Source organism: Macaca mulatta, chromosome 9 (genome assembly GCF_049350105.2).
Source record: "Macaca mulatta isolate MMU2019108-1 chromosome 9, T2T-MMU8v2.0, whole genome shotgun sequence".
Lineage (NCBI taxonomy): Eukaryota > Metazoa > Chordata > Mammalia > Primates > Cercopithecidae > Macaca > Macaca mulatta.
Genome location: NC_133414.1, coordinates 110292904 through 110314567, shown reverse-complemented (window position 1 = coordinate 110314567; position 21664 = coordinate 110292904). Strand labels below are relative to the sequence as shown.

General features: G+C 53.8%; 1 protein-coding gene and 1 long non-coding RNA gene across 4 annotated transcripts; one reads left to right on the top strand and one right to left on the bottom strand.

Annotated features, from left to right (window-relative positions):
• The first annotated feature begins 455 nt into the window (after nucleotides 1-455).
• LOXL4 (lysyl oxidase like 4) lies at nucleotides 456-21409 on the top strand. Of its 3 annotated transcripts, none has more exons than XM_077947133.1 (16): nucleotides 456-874; nucleotides 4608-4993; nucleotides 6354-6662; nucleotides 7192-7370; nucleotides 8241-8446; nucleotides 9949-9987; nucleotides 10130-10349; nucleotides 11077-11260; nucleotides 11438-11592; nucleotides 12289-12456; nucleotides 13502-13664; nucleotides 15430-15673; nucleotides 16760-16875; nucleotides 17521-17657; nucleotides 18040-18151; nucleotides 20223-21409. In XM_077947133.1, exons 3-16 carry the CDS (start codon nucleotides 6386-6388, stop codon nucleotides 20291-20293), a joined length of 2271 nt encoding a protein of 756 aa, XP_077803259.1. In that variant the 5' UTR covers nucleotides 456-874; nucleotides 4608-4993; nucleotides 6354-6385; the 3' UTR covers nucleotides 20294-21409. The 3 variants fall into 3 exon arrangements, with proteins under 3 accessions (XP_077803259.1, XP_077803258.1, XP_028682579.2); XM_077947132.1 differs by lacking the exon at nucleotides 456-874 and adding an exon at nucleotides 1143-1300; XM_028826746.2 differs by lacking the exons at nucleotides 456-874; nucleotides 4608-4993 and adding an exon at nucleotides 1156-1300.
• LOC144331243 (uncharacterized) lies at nucleotides 1173-5678 on the bottom strand. The gene is made up of 2 exons (XR_013398230.1): nucleotides 5403-5678; nucleotides 1173-3786 (listed from the first exon to the last, which is right to left on the bottom strand). It is a non-coding gene; the product is annotated as an uncharacterized LOC144331243 (long non-coding RNA).
• Nucleotides 21410-21664: the final 255 nt, after the last annotated feature.

Genomic DNA, 21664 nt, shown 5'->3' with positions numbered 1-21664 from the left:
CCCAGGATCGAAAAAGTCCATCTCGACATCCTAGCTCTATCACACTCTGCCTGTCCAGGCTTATTCTTATTTGCACATCTGCCTTCTCCACCAGACTGGGAAGGCCCCCTCCCAGCGTCTAGCACTCCAGGACCCTGTCTAGCATGTAGGAGAAAATCAATAAAGGCTTGTGGGTTGAATGAACCTTTGGAAGGACATTCAGGCAAGGTGGGGGCAAGAGGGGAGACCAGGTGGGGCAGTTCTGGGCCTACGGAGGAAACCAGGAGGCTAGAACCCTCTGTCCATTTTACAGATGGGGCCACTGAGGCTCAGGGTAGGACCAGGTCTAGGGTAAAGAAACTGGGGGCTGGGACTGGGGTTCAGGCACCTAAGTGCTCAGATCAGCTGATGGGACTCCTCTCCGTCAGCCATGTCCACATTTCTTCAATTCCACAGTCCCTGCTCCCTGCACTAACACCCTCCTCCCGTGAGTCTGACAAGGGCCAGGACTACATCATTCAGCTCCGTGAAGGGGTTCTCGCATTCACTGTGTATTTGCCGATCACAAACCCAAACTTCCTAGAATTACGTCGCCTGGGGCTCAGTGTTCCCAACTGCACAATGGGCAGCGCGGAGTTTCACACAGAGGGCGGGGGACGGTATTCAGTACAGTAAACTTCGGGGGGAATCGCGTGTTCCTGCAGTAGGGCACGGCTGCACCGCGCCACCTCGACCTCTCTGAACTGAGCCCCGGGCCTCCCCGAAAGAGCGTCCACATTGTCCTAAGAAACCGCGCTCGTGGGATTCGGCCCCTGTGACAGCCGGGCGCTCCCGCGCCAAGGGCGCTGTGCCGGGGGCCCTGGCACTCAGCAGGACTCACGGACTGGGACTCTAGGTGAGCGTCACTACCTCGTTCGGCAAAAGAGGCAACTGTGCCTGGGAGAGGGACTCCCAAGGCCGCAGCGGCCCTCCCTGCAAAGCAGCCGCAGGCCCCGCGCCGCCCTTTCCCGGGAACTCCGCTCCCCCCACCCCTGCGGCTCCCGCCCCCGGGACTTCCCGGCCCCGCCGGCTGCGGCTGGGCGCCCCCGCCACCTGGCCCGTGTCCCGACGGGGGGCGCCGCGCGGGAGGCCGGGCGGGGCGCCCGCGGACTCCACGCCCGCCCGGGGCGGGGCCTGCGGGGCCTCCTCCGCGGCCAGCTGGGGGCTGGGGGGCCGCGGGCGGCAGGCGGATAAAAAGGCCCCAGGGCGCCCAGGGAGGGAGCCCGTTAGCGCTGCTCCGCCGCGGCGCCCGCCCAGCCCCGGACCGTCCGCGCTCCAGCTGGTGAGCCCCCGCCTGGCCTGGCCCTGGCCCCTGGCCCCTGGCCCCTGGCCCCTGGCCCCGCGTCTGCCTCTTGGTCTGCCTCTTGCTGTCCCGTCTGTCCTTCTGTCTTTCTGTGGGTCTGCAGGCCTCTGAGGGTTCGTGGAGACTGGGCGTAGGGGGTCCCATGGACCCTCAGCCCAGCCCTCCAGTCGCTCACCAACCTGCTTCCAACTGGACAAGTAACCACGTTTGGGAGCTTGGCCCAAGGCCCGCCCTGAGTGGTGCGCCCAGGCCTCAGGGGTGCTTGCATGTCTTGTTTGTGGCCGTGTGTAACCATTGCTCCACCTTCTCCCAGGGAGGAGACAGGGAAGGGGCAAGGCGGGTTCAGATGTCACACTTATGACTTGGGGGACAAAGAGCCAGGGCTGATCTGGGCTCTCCAACTATCCAGACCGGAGCTGATTATGTTGGGGGTCGGCGTGTGACAGAAACACGGCAGGGAAGGGGACAGAAGACTTTGAGCCCCCCCTTTCCTAGCCCGGACAGGTACAGCTCAGAGACCATTTGTTGACACTGCTTCAGGTCCACAGAGTCGGTAACCCCGGGGAGGCCACAGGGCTGAGAGGAGGCTGCTGAGAAGAGCTGCCGAACTGCAGAGAAGAGATGAGCCATCCCAAAGTTGCTGCGCCCTCAGGACAGCACCCCCCATGCTCTCTCTTGAATACAGGCATTTGCTGTCTTCCAGCCCTCCCTACCTGTGCTAGGTGAGGCTAGGTCCCAGCATCTCCTGGCACACCTGGAGCAGGTGCCTCTGTGCCTCAAGCTGGAAAGGTCTTGGATCTGTCACTCGGTGGCATTCAGCAAAGAGCACCCTGCGCAGTGCCCTCACATCAGGGCCTGGGTCATAAATCCTCCAGAACACGGTGGAATTTCAGTCTGCTCCCTGCCTTCCTTTCCTCTTTCCCCTCTTCCAACATTCATTCTTGGTGGTTTTGAGAGCCCGGCGTCTAGCCAGGCTGCCTGGGTTTGAATCCTGACTGGGCAAGTTACCTGACTTCCCTGGACCTTATCTTCTTGTCTGTAAAATGGAGATAAGTATTTAATCTGTATTTTTAAATGTGTAATTATTATCCTCACTTCCCTCCCCTCCTCTTTCCCCTCCACCTTCTTTCCCTCCTGTCCCCTTCTCCTTCATTTGGGAAAGTAACGGCCACTTTTCAGGCTGCTTCCTTCTCTGAGGGAGGATGCACAGCTTGGTTCTCTGTGCTCAGTGCTAGGGGAACAGATACCTGCAGTCTGGTTGTGGCATCAGGAAGCAAACACACAATGTGCTTTGTGGAAGGCTTTGTGGGAGGGCTTAATGGAGGGGGTGGCATTTGAGCTGGTGCCGCGGGATGTGTAGGAGTTTAACAATCTTAGAGGGAAAGGAACAGAGAGAGCAAAGGCTTGGAGGCTGGGAGATGAAGGCTATAGTTTGGTGTGAGCAAAAGCTCTGGGGGGCCTATAGTGGGCAGGAAGGCCGATAAGAGGGGCTCTCCCTGCATCTGACTCTTGGTTCCCTCTGCCATCCCCCCACCTTCCAGCAGCGTTCATGGAAGGCAGCTTCCCTGGCCCAGACCCCAGGGTCCTACAGCGGAAGCCCTCCCGTGCCCTCAGGTTGGTCCCTTGGAGAGGAAGGAGCTGCTGGCCTGGGGCTGTCCACAGCCTGTAATAAGACCTCCTCAGCGTGGCGCGGACTTCAGCCACGAGTCAAACAGCAGACCTGCCCAGCCTACGCTGGGCCCCATCAGAGCATGTCGTATAGAGGGGCCCTCGAGTGCCACCTCCTTATTTTACAGGTTTTGCAGCTGAGACTCAGAGAAAGGAAAACAATTGACACCAGACACAATTTGGTGGCAGAGATAGGAGCTTCCTGACTCCTGGGGGTAGCAGAGGAGGTGTGGTCATCACTCAGCCGAGACCCAGTGTGACCACTGGGTCCTAACAGCTGAGGGACCTGAGCCCGATCCATCCCATCCTTTCTTGCCATCTGGGGAGTGGTTTGGCTCAGTCCCTGGCTATCTACCTCCTCTTCCGGGGAGCACGGAGGAGAGAATGGGAAACAATGGAGAGCACTCTGCTCGTGGGAGAGCCAGCTGGGAGCCCCCACAGGCCCTGACATGCAGAAGACAGTGTTTCAGTCTGGAAAGGAAGCGTGGGAGGGGTCAGAGGGGGACAGCTGCAGAGGTGAGAATGGGAAGGCAGCCCCTACACAGTCTCAGGGAGTGGAGAGGGGAGCATCTAGGCTCTGTAGTGTGCGTGGAGGGAAAAAGGGCAAATCTAGAGAATGCCGCAGAGAGGACTGCCAAAGACTTGCAGTTGAGATCGGACGTGGCCTCCATTTCCTTCTTTGTATAGAGAGGAGGTGGGACCAATCTAGACCAATGGTTCTATCATAGCTCTCACAGTAGCTGTTAATAATAGTTCATTGTTGGCCGGTGCGGTGGCTCATGCTGGTAATCCCAGCACTTTGGGAGGCCAAGGTGGGTGGATCACCTGAGGTCAGGAGTTCAAGAGCCGACATGGTGAAACCCTGTCTCTACTAAAAATACAAATAAATTAGCTGGGCATGCTGGCGAATGCCTGTAATCCCAGCTACTTGGGAGGTTGAGACAAGATAATCCCTTGAACCCGAGGGGCGGAGGTTGCAGTGAGGCAAGTTTGTGCTATTGCACTGCAGCCTGGGTGACAAGCAAAAATCTATCTCAATAATAATAATAATAATTCATTGTTACTGAATGCTTGCTCTTCTAAGGGTTTAATGTTTCTTCATTTAATCTTTACAAAAATCCTATGAGATAGTTGCTATTATTATCCCCACTTTTCAGAGGGAGATACTGAGGCAGGGAGAAACTAAATCGCTGGCCCAAGATCACTTAGAAGTGAACTGGTGGAGGCAGGATTTGAACCCCAGCAGTCTGACCGTCCAGCCTGTGCTCTCAAGCACTGTGCTGCCACCTCCCACCAATGCAACCACAGATATGAATGAGTGCCACCTACACACCTGACACTATTTTGGACACTGGGGACACAGCACATCCCCACTCCCGTGGAGCTTCATTCCCAGAACTTGTCTAGTGCACTTTTAGGAGCCCACTCCATCCGGCCCTGCTGGCCAAGGCTGTTGAGAGGGAGTGGGGCAGATGCCATGCATGGAAGTGAGAGTGGCAGGGGCCTGTGAGAGCCTTCCCACTCAAGTGGATGAGCTGCATGATTCCCCCATGGCCGTGGAAGAGGCAGGTCTCATCAGAATGAGCTTTCTTAGCCCGTCTTCTCCATCCCGGTCCAGGTTGGCCTCAGCTCCCCTCGGCAGCAGAGCCTCAGGGTGAAGGAGCTTCAGCTTTGGTGGCTCCAGAGGTCTCGGACAGCTCTAACCAGCTGGGACTCTCTCCTCTACGCCCTTCTCCACCTGCTGGTCCCAGGACCAAGGCTGCTCTGTGAGGGGGAGAGGAACTGCCCCCAGCCTCATCCTCTCTCTAAGGACCCAAAGAACATCTGATTACAGCCTCCTGGAGACAGAGGCCCTCTCTGTTTACTGCCTGAAACCCTCCGCTGGCGCCTCATTTCCTACAGGATGAAGGCAAACCCTCTGTGTGGTACACAAGGCCCTTGATCATTGGCCCCAGCTCGTCCCTCCATCTCTTTCTCCTCCAAGCCCCCACACTGTAGTCTGGGGTAAGAGAAGGGCACTTCCTGCTCTTGCACAAACTCACCTCTTTCCCTCTTTCCTAGTCCTCTTCTCTCTACCTTGAATGCCCCTGTTCTCACCTGGGAGAATCTTATTCGCCCAATAAGGCTCAGGTTAAGTGTCCCTTCTTTGAAAGGCTTCCCTAATTCTTCTTGAGCTTCATGAAGGTAGGGAGGGTATTTGATGTCTTCATTTCTGTGTCCCAGCACCTGGCCTGAAGCAAGTATTCAAAAAATGTGTATTGAATCTGCATAAATCATACACCTAGATGGATGCGAGGCTATCATAGGCTATCCAAGCTGCAGGAGGGATCAGATGATATGTGGTTCCATCTCCTCACTTTAGAAATAAAGAGTCAGGGCCGGGTGCGCTGGCTCACGCCTGTAATCCTAGCACTTTGGGAGGCTGAGGCAGGTGGATCACGAGGTCAAGAGTTCAAGACCAGCCTGGCCAAGATGGTGAAACCCCCGTCTCTACTACAAATACAAAAAAATTAGCTGGGCATGGTGGTGGGCACCTGTAATCCCAGCTACTCAGGAGGCTGAGGCAGAGAATTGCTTAAACCTGGGAGGCAGAGGTTGCAGTGAGCCGAGATTGCACCACTGCACTCCAGCCTGAGCAACAGAGCGAGACTCTGTCTCAAAAAAAAAAAAAAAAAAAAAAAGGAAAAAGAGACAGTCAGGACTTAGAGAGGTGAAGAGACTTGCCCAACCCACACAGCCAATGAGTGGTGGAGTCCTCGATGCCCCTCAGCCCTTTCTGCTCCAGCCTTCCATGTGCCTTCTGGGGTGAAGGCGACATTTCACACATTTGATTAGGGTGCTAGGAACATCAGAAGGTGGTGGCAGTGCCCCTGGGGTAGATAGTCTTGACCTGAGGGCACTCTGGGGGCTCCCCCATGACTCAAAGGGTGGGTGACCTCGTCTACCTACACATAAGACTTTAGGTATGTAAGAGCGGCTGTTTATTGTGTACTCGCCATCGCTAGGACTTTGCTAAGCACTTTCCCTACGGTGTTTTATTTAACACTCAACAACACTGTGAGATGGAGATTACTATCCCCATTTTACAGATGAGGAGACTGAGACTCAGTGAGGTTAAGCTTAAACTTCCTCAGGGTCGCATGGCGAATGTGGTGGATTTGAACCAAATCAGCTAAACTGGCCCAGACTCAATTAATGCCACTATGCATGCACACACACACTCTCTCTCTCTCCCTCTTTCTTTCTCTCTCTGTCTCTCTCTCGGGGGGTCTTTCGTTTGTCTTGCCAGGAGCTGCCAAATTGCTGAAGAGGCCTGAGATCTGGGTAGATGTGGTGATCACTGTCATGTTTACTCATTCCTCAGGTATCTTGGCCTCAGCTGTCCTTGAAGTCACCATGGCGTGGTCCCCACCAGCCACCTTCTCCCTGTTCCTGCTGCTGCTAGGCCAGCCGCCTCTTAGCAGGCCACAGTCACTGGGCACCACCAAGCTCCGGCTGGTGGGCCCAGAGAGCAAGCCAGAGGAGGGCCGCCTGGAGGTGCTGCACCAGGGCCAGTGGGGCACCGTGTGTGATGACAGCTTTGCTCTCCAGGAGGCCACGGTGGCTTGCCGCCAGCTGGGCTTCGAAGCTGCCTTGACCTGGGCCCACAGTGCCAAGTATGGCCAAGGGGAGGGTGAGTGACTGGTGCCGCCCAGCGGGGTGGCAAGGAAATGGTGACAGTCTTCTCTTGGGTTGGGCTCACTGACACTCACCCATCCTTTGATACCCTGCTCACGTGACCTCCTCCACAAGGCATTTCCTGAGTGCCTCAGCTGCACAGAGCCGCTGCTCCCACCCTCCCATTCTCTCCTGTGATAAGGCCACCCCCATCACCACCACTAAACTCCAAGTTCCTTGAACATAGCAATTGCACACAGTGGGTGCTTAGAGAATGTTGAATGAAAAATGGGCAAATGGGTAGGTCTGATTCCTACAGCTACCTGGCATTTTCCAAAAACAGATTCTCTAAGACCCAGTGCCCAAAGGAGGTAGCAGGCAGGGTTATAAATACGAATTCCCCAGGAGACCCAACCTTCCTCCTCTCTGCCACTTTCTCCCAGGGTTTGGAAGAGGTAACTTGGTAAGTGTGGGATCCTATGCAGGAGGCAGAGCCTGTGACCTGCCTCTCTGTGCCATCTTTGAGCATCACCCCCACTCCACAGGACCCATCTGGCTGGACAATGTGCGCTGTGTGGGCACGGAGAGCTCCCTGGACCAGTGCGGGTCTAATGGCTGGGGTGTCAGTGACTGCAGTCACTCTGAAGACGTAGGGGTGATATGCCACCCCAGGCGCCATCGTGGCTACCTTTCTGAAACCGTCTCCAATGCCCTTGGGCCCCAGGTGAGGGGGCTGTTCAGGCTCTGGTCTGAGCCAAGGGCTGGGTCAGAGGACAGAGAGCCTCCCAGAAGGTGGGCCTACAGGAGCAAGGGGAAAAGGTGCAGTTTGCACTGAGCATCATCCCTGGGGCCCCGATTCCTGAGTGTGCCCTGCAGCAGGTGCATAAATAGAGGGCCCCAGCCTGAGGCAAGGCAGGCCAGAGGACCAGAGCTGACCCCACTGGGAATCACAGAAGCTGCTCCCATAAGGGAGACAGCAGTGGGGTAAGGGGCTCCCTCATCCACGAGGCCTGGCCACAATTGCTGCCTCTTCCCAGCACAAACAACCCTGAGCTAAAAACAGCCCAAGCCAAACAGGAGCGGGCAGGGCTCTGCTGCCAGGCAGCCTCCAGCCTCAGGACAGCTGGTCACTGAAACATGTTGTGAAGGGGACTCTGTACTGGTCTAAGTCATCCCAGGGCTAGGGCTGGGGGGTCTTGTGGGCCAAAGGATCCTGCTATGGTCTCAAGTGGCTGGTCTATGCCCATCTCAGCGCTCTCAGGGTGGCACAGAGAAGGCCCTTCCATGCCCAGCAGAAGCCTCCCAAACTCCAAGGGCTCCCATCCTGATCCCAGGGAGGGCCGGATCTGCCTAGTTCTCTCCAGTTGGACAAATTCAAGGAACTGAGGGAAAGGGCTTAGACAAGCTGAGGTTCTGCCTTGCACTTACTCTGTGGCCTTTGATAATGCCTCCCCCTCTCTGGGCCTCAGTTTCCTGGCCTGTTCAATGATGGGGCTGGGTGGGATGGTCTCTACAAGCTCCAAGCCCCAGACTTTCTGCATGAAGATCTGCAGCAGGGAGTCCCGAGGCCCACAGGTGACTGTGCACCCTGCAGGGCCGGCGGCTGGAGGAGGTGCGGCTCAAGCCCATCCTTGCCAGTGCCAAGCAGCATAGCCCAGTGACCGAGGGAGCCGTGGAGGTGAAGTATGAGGGCCACTGGCGGCAGGTGTGTGACCAGGGTTGGACCATGAACAACAGCAGGGTGGTGTGCGGGATGCTGGGCTTCCCCAGCGAGGTGCCTGTCGACAGCCACTACTACAGGTAGGAGCGCGGCTGGTGTAAGCCCCACAGGAGGCAGGGTTGTGGGGCAGGGACTGAGTGCGTGTGCATGTGCCTGCATGCGATGTAGGGTGTGTGCATGAGCCTGAGTGTGGACTCATGTAAGGGGCAAGTAAGTGTGCACACAGGTGAGTGTGTGATGTGTGTGGCATGTGGGACCTCGCAGAGTTCAGTGAGGACTGAGTGGCAGTGGTGGTGTCTGTGGCAGGACATCCAGCAGGTGTTGGGACTCGGGGAGAGAAAACAGGCCCTACTGAGGAATGTGCCCAGATTTCCTGCTTCATGGGGGCCTCAGAATAATAAATAGGAAAGTGAATGAGGAGGACCTTTAGGATCCTGGGAAATACCTAGAAACAGTCAGAAAGTAAACCCTGCACTGTTGAATTATGTAAACAGAACTGACTAGGTACAGAATGCGCGCCCCCTCCCGGCCCCGTGAAAACAATCGAACATAAAACTGAGTGTCCCTGGTTAAAACCCTAGACTTCCCTGCAGATACTTTCAGTGACACCCACATGTAGAGTTTAGACAAACTGTTCTGGCCTCAGTTCAGCCAGTGACTGGTTTTAGGGCTTTGGGGAGGGCCTCTGGGCCTCCATCCTCAATTCCACTGTGAATATCCCAACTCTTCCCTCATGAATTTCCTCAGCTCTGGTCCAAGCCAGGCTGTGACTGGGTTGCGTGTAAGCGAGGCATGGGGTGGGGGCCTGGAGAGAGGAGACATAAAAATATTGTCAGAAACATGGCTGAACTGTCACAGCTGATTCCATCAACCAGTAAACGACAGCCACAGTCACGGTTCTGCCAGATCCGTGTCAGGGAAGACTTGTGTTTCTCATCAAGGGAGAAATCTCCCATAGTACATGTGAGTCATCTGCTTCATCCACCCCAATCAGTTTGATCCTGCTTCCCTAAAGGGTTAGAAGGCCCTTGTTGCAGTGTCCTTGTGTCTTTGACTTAGAGGACCCCTGTCCTGAGGAAACATGGGTGGTGGCCAGTCCCTGGCTCCATCCTTGGGGATCCTGGGATGCAGCCCGACTCCCCCTGCCTGGTAATTGCACGCCTAGGTCTCGCTGACTCGCCTGCCACCCATGAGGAGGGCAGGCCTGATGATAGCCTGGGTGTCTCTGGGGCCGCCCCCACTAGCAAGGCCTTCACCTCCCACCTGTCCCCAGAGGGCCCCTTCTCTTGGGCCCTCCCTAAATGCTCCCCTTCCTCTGGATTTGGGAGAGGGCAAGCTTGATCCGCCTGTCCCCACTCTAGGCCTGGCTGAGGGACCTTGCTTGCCTTCCTTGTAAAATTGTTATTTGTGAGGTGGCCACCCCATCAGGGCTGCTGTGAAACTCAGCATTGAAATAAGATTTATGAACAAGTTTACAAACGTAAAGTCCTGTGCAAACTTAAGGACAACTATGAGGAACCAGGTGGCAGGGGGTGGGACTTCTACACCCCTTCCATCTCCTATCTGTTTTCTCCCATAACAGGAAAGTCTGGGATCTGAAGATGAGGGACCCTAAATCTAGGTGAGGAGCAGCACCCTAGGGGGAGGAAGCAACAGGGTGTGGCATGAAGGGCCTCTATCCCCTCCTTTCTACCTTGGCCTGCCTTAGTCCTGAAGCTCTTCCCTCAGCCCTTCTTCCACCTTCAATCTCCGTTGTCTTCTAGGCTGAAGAGCCTGACGAATAAGAACTCCTTCTGGATCCACCAGGTCACCTGCCTGGGGACAGAGCCCCACATGGCCAACTGCCAGGTGCAGGTGGCTCCAGTCCGGGGCAAGCTGCAGCCAGCCTGCCCAGGTGGCATGCACGCTGTGGTCAGCTGTGTGGCAGGGCCTCGCTTCCGCCCACCGAAGACAAAGCCACAACGCAAAGGGTCCCGGGCAGAGGTGAGCCCTGGGGGCCCTGCACCCACACCACAGCTTGGAGGCACGGGCGGGACCCTGCCTGGTGAGGGGTGCAGGGAGGTCCAGGACATGCAGGCGAGAGGAACCAGACTGGGAGGAGGAGAGTGAATCACAGAACTGTAGAACCTTGGAATGTATTTAAAAGGATCATATATAGCCCTACCATAAATGGAAAGCTGACATCACCCGCCTTGAATAGAAGGTGACTGTAAAAACAGTAATTAAATCTTAACTACATCCCGCTGAGGGCCAGTACTGAGCCTGAGCCTGCTCCTCTGTTATAAAGAGGAGATCAGCAAGTGCTTGTGAGGCAGTACAGACGCCTCAGCACCACACTGGGGTGGCCTCGTGAGGTGGTACAGACGCCTCAGCGCCACACTGGGGTGGCCTCGTGAGGTGGTACAGATGCCTCAGCGCCACACTGGGGTGGCCTCGTGAGGTGGTACAGACGCCTCAGCGCCACACTTGAGACGACATCCTTGATGAGGCTGTGGTGGTGATTGGCTATTGAAGAAATGGAGCTCAAAAAAAACAGCTTATTCAGGGTGACAGCTATAGGAAGTCAGAGGCAGGACTGGAACTCCCCACCCTTGGCTCTGGCCACCGCCATGGAGCGTGAAGGAGTCCCGTTTGGGATTCTGCTGTGGTGGCTCAGCCCCTGCTGGCTGCCTCCTCCTCGGCCGTCCCTGAAGCAGGTTTCTCCCAGCAGGAGCTGAGGGTGCGCCTGCGCTCCGGGGCCCAGGTGGGCGAGGGCCGGGTAGAAGTGCTCGTGAACCGCCAGTGGGGCACGGTCTGTGACCACAGGTGGAACCTCATCTCTGCCAGTGTCGTGTGTCGTCAGCTGGGCTTTGGCTCTGCTCGGGAGGCCCTCTTTGGGGCCCGGCTGGGCCAAGGTGAGTGAGGTGGCCTGGGGAGGGGTGAGAAGGCCTGGGTATGCCACTGGTCCATGTCTGGACGGCCCGGGGGTGACAGGGCCAGGACAGAAAATTCTCCCCCTCTGTGAAGGGGAAGCCACAAGTGTGGGGTTACGGAGATAGAGCCTTGCACATAGCACCTCTCTCCCTGTCTAGGGCTAGGGCCCATCCACCTGAGTGAGGTGCGCTGCAGGGGGTATGAGCGGACCCTCAGCGACTGCCCTGCCCTAGAAGGGTCCCAGAATGGTTGTCAACATGAGAATGATGCTGCTGTCAGGTGCAACGTCCCTAACATGGGCTTTCAGAATCAGGTGAGTTTGGGTCTGAGCATGGCCTCAGGCTGGGGACCGGGAAACCCTGGGGAGCCCCCAGGACACATCAAGCTAGCAGGGAGAGGTCCAGGAGAAGCAGCTAGTGCTTCTTCTTTGGGCACCAGTCTCCTTCCCTTACAGCCGGCCTGGCTGCAGCCCCTCCGAAATGTCAGAGGTCACAGGGGCTCTGCAGATGGATGTGCTCTCCCACACCCGTCTCGGGTCCCCTGTGAAGCTGAGAAAGAAGGTGCCTGGGAAAGACGGCCACAGGGCTGTCAGCACGAGGGAGTCTGTGTGGGATGCTCAGGGCAGTGTCAGTGCTAATGTGGACTGTGAGCAAGTCGCTGGTGCCGCTGTAAAACGGGGTTCACACTCTCAGGGGGTCACTGTGAATGAGGCGAGGGGCATGAAAGCCCTTGGCAAATTGCCAGTTGTCATTAATGGTGGAGGGCAAGTGCCAGAGCAGGAGGAAGAGCCCCTGGTCCAGGCACTTCGACTCAGATTTCTCTAGTAGGCAGGGATGTTAGAGACTACCTGCTACACTGTCCTCACCTTACAGAGGAGACCACGGCAGAGAAGGGGACTATCTTGTCTAGGGTGACACAGTGAGTTGGTCTGGGCAGCTCTCCAGGCTCACAGCCCTGAGCTCTTCCCTGCAAGGCTACCCCACTCCTCACACACCCCTCACCATTGCAGGTGCGCTTGGCTGGTGGGCGCATCCCTGAGGAGGGGCTGTTGGAGGTGCAGGTGGAGGTGAACGGGGTCCCACGCTGGGGGAGTGTGTGCAGTGAAAACTGGGGGCTCACCGAAGCCATGGTGGCCTGCCGACAGCTCGGCCTGGGTTTTGCCATCCATGCCCACAAGGTAGGTCCCTGTGTTGTTTCTTCCGCATGACCTCTCACCCTCCTGGACTGAGGCCCAAAACTTCCTGTGCTAAAGCTGCTGCCTCTTTACCCATTTGACAATTCATTACTGAGTGAAACTATGAGCTGACATGATGCCGAGTGTTGGGAACAATGTGGTGAACAACAAGACACAGTCCTTAATGAAATGGTCAATGAGGGACACAGTTGTGTCTGCAGGAAAGATGAATAGAAGTTAGACAAGGGGGAGGAGGAATGAACAGCTTATGCAAAAGCCCTGTGGCCAGAGAAAGCTTGATTCGGCTGAGGAGATCAGGGCCAGGGGTTGTAGAGTGGCTCTGGAGAGAGTGCTGTCAAGCATGAGGGCAGAGGAGGCAGGGGCAAGATCACTCAAAGCTTGCAATCCACATGCAATCCACATGTTTAAAAGATTTCTTCCTTTGCTGTTTGGAGAACAGTTGGGTGGAGACTCACATGAATGCAAGGAAACACACTCAGGAGGCTACTGTAGTAGCCCAGGTGAGAAATGAGGCTGGACTGGACCAGGCAGTCCAGGGGAAATAAGTGGATAGACCTAAAATACGTCAAAAAATAAAATCAAGAAGACTCAGGCATGACTGCAAGAGAAACCTCTGTACCTGCACCCACACTGGGCTGCCGCACAATGCGGACTGGGCAACCCTGAGCACAAATGACGATCTGGGCCGCTTGAGGAGCAGCTAGGGAAATGGGAGCACAGCCCCCGGGCAGAAGAATGGGGAACAGGACCCTCCTCTGCCGTCTGGAAGGGGGAGGGGTGTAGGGCTAGTAGTGGAAGCCACGGTGGGTGGATTTTTACTTCCATACGTGGAAGGGATTTCTAACATCAGAAGGGTCCAAATGTGTCAAGGACTGCCCCAGGGAATATGGGTTCTCATCACTAAAGATTTCGGGCCCAGGCTGGACACAACCTGGTGGGGGTGGTATGACTGGGGCCACACCTCAGATGGGAGTCAGGAGGTGACTCCAAAGTCACGCTGATTGGGTGACACTGGCTGTTTTCTTAGGAAACCTGGTACTGGTCGGGGATGCCGAGGGCCCAAGAGGTGGTGATGAGCGGGGTGCGCTGCTCAGGCACAGAGCTGGCCCTGCAGCAGTGCCAGAGGCACGGGCCGGTGCACTGCTCCCATGGCGGCGGGCGCTTCCTGGCTGGAGTCTCCTGCATGGACAGTGAGTGACGGAGGGCTCACAGGGCTGGGGACAGGTAGGCCTGTGCTCCTCCTCAGGGAAGGCCCTGCATGCTGGTCCCAGGCCTACGGCCAGCAGCATGAGGGAATGAACGTACCAGCTCTGCCATTTCCCAGCTGTGTGGCCCAATCACCCGTCCCATCAGGATCCATACCCTTCCCCCTCATGAAGTTACTGTGAGAAAGAACACTGAGAACATGAGAAAGCACAAGGACACAGAACGGCCGTTTTCAACTTTGGGTTATGAACAACATCAAACAATGGAACAGCACAGGACATAGCAAGGGCAGTTTTTCCTTGGAACTATGTGTGTACTGGGTTACAGCATAAAATGTATTTCTTACTGTGGTTTGTAGTCAGAAAAGCAGTTTGAAAGCTGTCGTAGAGGACATAAAAATATGAGCACACTTGGGGCCAAGGCCCAGCTGTGTGTTCTCTTCCTGAGCTGTGGGATTTACCCAAAAGGTTTTGGGACAAGGCCATCTGTGGCACTGCTCTGCCCCACAAACCCAGATTCTTAAGGCAGCAGCATCTCTGACATCTCCCAACCAGGTCAGTGCCAAGATGGACTATACCCGGTCCAAAGGCTACAGATAGCATCAACCCAAGTGGCCACTTGACGTTCTTCTTGGCCAAATTTCAACACCAAGACATCCTTAACCTTTGTCAGCGAGCTCTTGGCTTCCTTTCTGTCCAGGGAACCCTGGTGAGAACCCTGGGCCCATCCATCAGACCCTCCCCTGCAGGGATGGGGCATCAGAACGGTTCTCCTTATCACCAAGGCCTCCCAGCACGTGGGGAGACTGCTCCCCACTCAACTCCCCTTCCTGGGAACCTCGAACCCCTCCCTGCTCCACTGCCTACAGTGGCAGCTCTCTTCTTGAACACATTTGATGGATGCTTCATGACAGCTGGGCACAGCCAGCCAACCTGCAGCCTCTATAACCACCTGTTTTTCCTCCCTGGCTTTTCACATTGCTTTCTTTCCCTCTTCTCATTCTTTCTGAAAGCTTGCCTTCTTTCCCTAAGGAACTCTTTGTCAGTGGGCACTTCCTGGCTGTCTCCAATATATACCACAGGACCTCACAGGGCCAACTGTCAGGAGCAGATGGCTCCAGCCTGGGGCAAGCTGCGGCTGGCCTGCCCAGGTGGCATGCACGCTGTGGTCAGCGGTGTGGCAGGGCCTCACTTCCGCCCAGGACTACTTTAGTGATAATGATTTTTAGTGACAGTACAGGCAAAGTATCCAAGTTAGGTATCAGCAGAGCTTTCTGAGGATTATATGAACTAAGCTACATAAAGGCACTTTACAGGCTTAAAAGCATTTTACAAAAGAAATACTAGCTTACTTCAACCGCATGTTTACTGTGGGCCAGACATGTTACAGGTGTCATCACATTAATATCACTATTATCTTCATCTTACAGATGATGAAAATGAGAGACAAAATGGTTAAGCAGTTACACAGCTGGTGAATTATACAGTCAGAAAGCCAAGAATGAACCCAGGTGGCCTGGCTCCAAACCCAGCAAGCTTAACCATGACACTGTAGCTGCCTCCCAGGTTAAGGTGATAGACTTCCTTTAACTGTTACTAGAACTCACCATCTCCTGACTCTTAAAACTGCCCTTTTTTTGTGGGGTCCTCCCGGAGGGTTTAATCTGGGGGCAAGCCTGCCCTGTGCTGGAGACTAAGACTGGCTGCCTTTCCACCCTCTGAGTCACTGCCATGACCTCTGCTGCCCCAGGTGCACCAGACCTGGTGATGAACGCCCAGCTAGTGCAGGAGACAGCCTACCTGGAGGACCGCCCGCTCAGCCAGCTCTATTGTGCCCACGAGGAGAACTGCCTCTCCAAGTCTGCGGATCACATGGACTGGCCCTATGGATACCGGCGCCTACTGCGCTTCTCCACACAGATCTACAACCTGGGCCGGACAGACTTTCGTCCAAAGACTGGACGCGAGAGCTGGGTTTGGCACCAGTGCCACAGGTTAGAGCCTGCCCATGCCTTGGCACTAGAGGGTTAGGAACAAAAAGCAGGGTCCAGGGAGCAGTTTGGTCCTTTCCTGGCCACAGGCAAGCTTTCCTGGGAGGGGTGTGCGCTCTCCTTGCTGGCCTTGCCTGCAGGAGCCAGTGAGGACAGCGGCATCCACCTGCCCCTCCATCGCTCTCGCCTTCACTATGTCAGTGGTGCCCGTGGGGTCTGTTTCCCACAGCAACATCCCACAGAGGCATCACCACCAGCAGACTTGTTCTGTTAGAATGGTATTTGACACTTTTCCTATGTTGGATCACAGGCCTTGCCTTCAGAAGCCAGGTAAAGTGGGGACTCCCAGGAACCTGGAGGCCCAAAATAGACATCCCATCCAGGGTGCTGGCTCTGCAGGAAAAGCTCGCTGGTTCCTTCAGCAGCAAGGCAAGGCCCTCAAAGAACAGCATGAACAGACTGGCACTAAAAAAGGGACAATGAACATTCTTTCCTATCAGGAGCTTCCAGACCAGAGAGAGGGAGAGACAATGCCTGTGACAAAGGCAGCATTTTTTTTTCTTCAGAACACAGTCACGGGTGGAGAAAGTGGAGAGGAATGGGCAATGACTTTGGGACTTGGTCTCGCCTGAGATAATAACCACCTTTCCCTGTAGCATGAACAGAGCTGTCATTATCACTGGATTGGAAACAATGGTAGCAATTTGGTCTCAGGCTGACAGGGACCCTCTTCCCAGCAGCTCAGCTGCTAGGCTGCTCATAGACCTGGTGCCCCACCTCTCCCTCCAGTTCAGGCCTTGCTGTCAGGCACCAGCCTCCTGGAGGCGACCAGGGCAGGGCTTCTACCTCTTGCCTGGGTTGAGACCCTAGGTGATGGGGGCAGCTGTGCTTGCTGCCTGGCAGGGATGCCAGCAAAGTAGGCTGTGTGTCATACTAATCTTGGGTTTGGGAGGGAGAAAGGCACTGCCTACTATTACAACTTTCCTCTCGGGTCATGATGGGGCCTGGTGCCTGTCTTCCCTACCAGCCCCTCCAGAGAGGACCCTCTCTCCTGTTGCTGCTGCACTGACAGCTCTATCCCTTCTGCAGGCATTACCACAGCATTGAGGTCTTCACCCACTATGACCTCCTCACTCTCAATGGCTCCAAGGTGGCTGAGGGGCACAAGGCCAGCTTCTGTCTGGAGGACACAAACTGCCCCACAGGTATGTGGTTTCCTGTCAGCACCTACCAGCATCTCCTCTTGTTATGTTCTTCAGTCCCTTTGGGATCAGGCTTCTCTCTGCTCCATTCAGCCGCCCAAGGCACCTGGAGACCCTGGCTTGAAAAGTTAGCAATCAAGGCAATTTCTTACCTTCTGAAATCTTACACGGGAGGTTTTTACTTCCTCTGAATTCCCCACACACATTGTTCTTCTTTTAAAACACTCAGCACTTTCTGTCTTGGAGAAGAGTTGCAGACCTGTCCTATCTCTGCTGAGCTCGCAGAGGGCAAGCATTGTCTGCTTCCTGTCTGCATACCCGTAGTCCCTAACCCTTAGGAACTGCATGGTAAACACCGGATCTTTAGAAGGCTGGAAGGATGGATAGGTGGATGCACAAATAAATTAGCACAGGAGGGTTGGAATCTTCCAACCACAGTTCCTAGTTCAACAGGAGCAGTCAAACAAATCAAATGAATCATACCTTTGTCACAAATGTGGTTTGTTTTGGTGCTGGATTCATAGCAAGATTCTAGCTCTGACGGTCCTTAATCTGTGAACCAGGCATGATGACACTGAACTGGTAAAGCAAATAAAAGACCTAGCAGAGTGCTTGGTCCTGTCTCAAAAGCTGTCCCCTTCCTTACAGGACTGCAGCGGCGCTACGCGTGTGCCAACTTTGGGGAACAGGGAGTGACGGTAGGCTGCTGGGACACCTACCGGCATGACATTGATTGCCAGTGGGTGGATATCACAGACGTGGGCCCTGGGAACTATATCTTCCAGGTAAGGTGGCTGGGGGATTCCCCACAGAGCCCAATTTCCTCCAGATGTTCTAAAACTTTCCCTGAGGGCAAACGAAGGGAGAGAATTTCCCATATAGGGTTTCCAACAGGCCTGTCACTAAAAGGAGCTAGGGAAGTAACACTCAAGCTGGATCCAGCGAACCTGGGTTTGAGTCCTGATTCAGTGAACACTGGATAAATCAGCTTCTCAGTTGGAACTTCTCAGTCCCTATCTGTAAAATGGGAACATCAGTGCCTACCTCCTGGGTAATTGTAAGAATTAATGAAGCAAACAGAAACACATGTAAGGGTTTATCACAGCCACAGTCAACTCATTCAGAAACCAAATCATCCATTTTCAGTTGTCCCCTCTTTCACTCCAGGTGATTGTGAACCCCCACTATGAGGTGGCAGAGTCAGATTTCTCCAACAATATGATACAGTGCCGCTGCAAGTATGATGGGCATCGGGTCTGGCTGCACAATTGCCACACAGGTAACTCCGAACCACTGTGGAACCAGTCATGTATAGGCTCAGGGAGCTGGAAGACTATAAATGTACCCTCTGCTCCCACACTCCAGTGTGTGACTTGTATGTGTGTGGTTTGTAAAAGGCAATGGATGGAAGAGAGATGCATTTCCTTTGACATCTTACAAGGCAGACTTCTAGAACTGGTCAGACCATTGGCTTCACCCAATAACTACATCTTCTACATCCCTGTGTGCACTTAAGGCTGTTCGATTGTAAACTCAGTTTCCAATCTGTCCTAGAATCTTTCCTGTCACCTCAAGCCATGTCAGTATTTTCTTTTCAAGTCCATTATTTTTCCTTCCTCTTTCATGTAGAAGTTAGGGTTAGGGTCCTCACAGGTAAAAGTAGAAGTCCTCTTGCTCTGTGTTGCTGTCTCCAGCTGTGATCACTGCTTGCAAGAAGGGGACCATGGAAAACAGGGCCACTTAAAGGATTGGTAGCATCAGTCAAAGGAAGCATCATCATCCAGTGGGGTCAGAGAAGAGGGGCTGTTCTACCTGTCAGTAAAGACTCCCTCTATCTTCAAGGGTTAAAAATGCCTATATTTGCTCTGGGATGTGCATTCACACCCATACTTGCATATGTGCGGTGGGATGGGCAGAGTTGTTCATTCAGTCAACAAACATTTATTAAGGCTCACTGTTGTGTTGAACGCTGTGCCCCAGACACTGGGAATGTAAGTGTCAGATGAGGTATGCACACATGCAAATAGCCCCAGTACTACTAATGTGTGGACTGAATGCTGAGCAAGTGGACAGAAAGCAACCGGATGGGGGCTAGCACAAGCTTCACAGAAGTAGTATTTGAGCTGAGTTTTGAAGGAGGGGCCAAAGTCAAAGATGGCAGGAGTAAAGAAGGAGCACAGAACTGGGCTTCGGAAGGTGTCACTGGTTCCCGAATCAAGTCCCACCACTTTCTAGCTGGAGGACGGTGAGGAAATCACGACCTGAGTTTTCTGTTTTGTAAAATGAGGCTGTATACTTCAAACCTACTAAGTACTAGAGCTTTTTGCAGGGAGGGTTGTGATAGTTCTAAGATAATGGATTTTATCCTGTGGGCTTCTGGGAACTATTGACAAATTTCAGTCAAGGAGGCAAAAGATCATTTAGGTTTTCAAAAAATAACCGTGGCAATAGATGGACGAAAATGAGAAGAGGAAGAACAGTCTAAGGTTTTGAATTTGTGTGGCTGAGTAGATTATGCTGCCACTTAAATGAAACAGGGATATTGACAGGAACCAGGAACTAGAATCCAAGTCTACACACACGGAGACAGCAGATCCTCCATAATGCTGGAATCAGGCTGCAAGGGTTCCCAGGCAGTGACAAGGACAAGAAAAATAATGCAGTCCTGCAGGTCATCTTGCCAGTGTTTAGGACCTGCAGAAAACAAGGCACACTCGGGTGAGAGTCTGAGGTTATTTAATTAAAGGACTATTTATAAGGAAACAAGGGGTGTTGAGATATCAAGCATAAATAAAGTAGAAAACTGTTACCTGCTTTAGGCTTGAAGAGGGGCAAGGGCTGTTTTGCAGCCAGGTGCAAGCCAGAGTTGTGAAGGAGGGTGAACCTAGCTGGAGCAGGAGTCAAAGACCATCACTGCCAGAACCACAGGGCCAAAGTAGGGGAAAGAATATTTGGCCTCTCTCCTTCCACCCTCTGACCTTCTGCTGTTGCTTTCCATTGACCCAACTCAAACAAAAAAAAAGAAGACAAAGGAACCAGAGTGATGTAATCGCTAGGGGTCAGCTTTCTAGGGCACAGAGGAAAAAAAGGGCAGAGAACGAACCTGGGGAGGGAGGCAAAGGAGAATAACTAGCACAGCCCTTTCCAATCAATAGCCTGTTCTTCCTGATGTTCCTGAAACCACACAACGGTCCCAGGCCTATTTCTATAGAATGACTGGTGTCTGTGCCCACGCCATGACTGACTTGATATAAAGGATGAGCTGGGCAGAGTGGATCTATGTAAGTTGTCAGGGAAGGGATGAGACTGTGGTAAGGTTGGCTGCTTACCTGTTTTCCTTTGGCCCACAGGGAATTCATACCCAGCCAGTGCAGAACTCTCCCTGGAGCAAGAACAGCGTCTCAGGAACAACCTCATCTGAAGCCCTCACTGCACACTCCTAGCTACTGCCAATACACCAGATACCTCAGCTTACTGGAGCCATGCCCTTCACAGAGTCCCAACTCAGAGGAAAAGGGCCAGTGCCAAGGGGCACCAAGAACCTGCTCAGGAAGCCTTTTGATGGCAAGATCACCAATCCAGATGGTACTGCTTCTTCAGGGTGGCACTGGGCCTACCCCCTAAGGGCCTGGAATATGGCTTCCAGGCTTTGCTCAGCTGAGCTCCTCTTCTATAAGGAAACCCAGTCATCCCTGAATCTTGCCACAGAGATGCGGGGTTCAGGAGCTTTCAGTTCTTTAGGGATGGACTATGGTCCAGTCCCCCATCTTAGTGGTGCTTTGCAAATGTCTTGGAGGAGTATAGGACAGAGTACCAAAATACACAGCAGGTAGTGTCAGCTCTCTGCTAGGAGCTCAAAGCAACACAACTTGTATCAAAATCACAACTGGCAGAGAAGCTGGTGGATCCAATCCTTTCTTCATCTGTTATTATTTACAACTCACCTCTCACACTCTGTTCTTTAGTGTCCTTACCTTTATCCTACCACACACATGGGTGTTTCTATTATCCTTGGAAGCACAGACCTCGGGCATCCCCTTATTGCCTGATGGGCCAACACCAACAGTTACTGAGTGCTTGAGAAGGGGCAAGTTTCACAGAAATGGCCAGATAGGGCCTTCCTACAGAGCAGCAAGAGTAGGCCAAGCAGAAAGACTGCTGAGGTAACATGGATCCCAGGCCCTGTCAGGGCCTCTGCCAAGGAAAAAATATGGACGATTTACCTGGCAGGCAGTCTGATCTCTCAGGATCACCACGCATCTCAGGATTGGTCTAAGCTTCAAGTCCCAACCAAGTGTCTGAAGTGAACTTTGCATTGAATAAATTTTTGCCATGGAAAGAACATCAAACAAGCTACTCATCTCTATGGAGATATGAAAACAAGTCTGGCAGAGTGAGAGACAGAAGACCATGGAGAAATCAGAAGGGGGAACAGTCAGTGTAGTTAAGGATGGAACCTGGGAAAGGCCACCATTCCTGCTTGATGGGGCTGTGATTTCTCTCACTCAAGTAGAATAAAACCCCATGGTCTTCTTGACATGATTCTTGATCTTTTCTCCACTGAGACAAACTTTAGTGATGATCCTTACAGGACTGACACCCTAATGCCAAAAACGGTTGCTCATTATGGACTGCTACAAAGACCAGACCAGCTGTGATTATGTACACGCCCCAAAACCACAGTCCTACCCTTTTCCCTCCCACAGAGCCAGGGCCTGGGATGCACAGGGCACACATGCTTCTCATGACTGCCCATCTACATTTCTCGAATCAGACATAAGTCTGCTTCCCA

What these genes read in the sequence shown, in the direction of transcription:
- LOXL4 (XM_077947133.1), top strand. Translation starts at nt 6,386, where the DNA reads ATGGCGTGGTCCCCACCAGCCACCTTCTCCCTGTTCCTGCTGCTGCTA. An exon ending in TGGAGTCTCCTGCATGGACA is followed by an intron (nt 13,665 to 15,429) that starts GTGAGTGACGGA and finishes CTGCTGCCCCAG; the next exon opens with GTGCACCAGACCTGGTGATG. An exon ending in GTTTGGCACCAGTGCCACAG is followed by an intron (nt 15,674 to 16,759) that starts GTTAGAGCCTGC and finishes TCCCTTCTGCAG; the next exon opens with GCATTACCACAGCATTGAGG.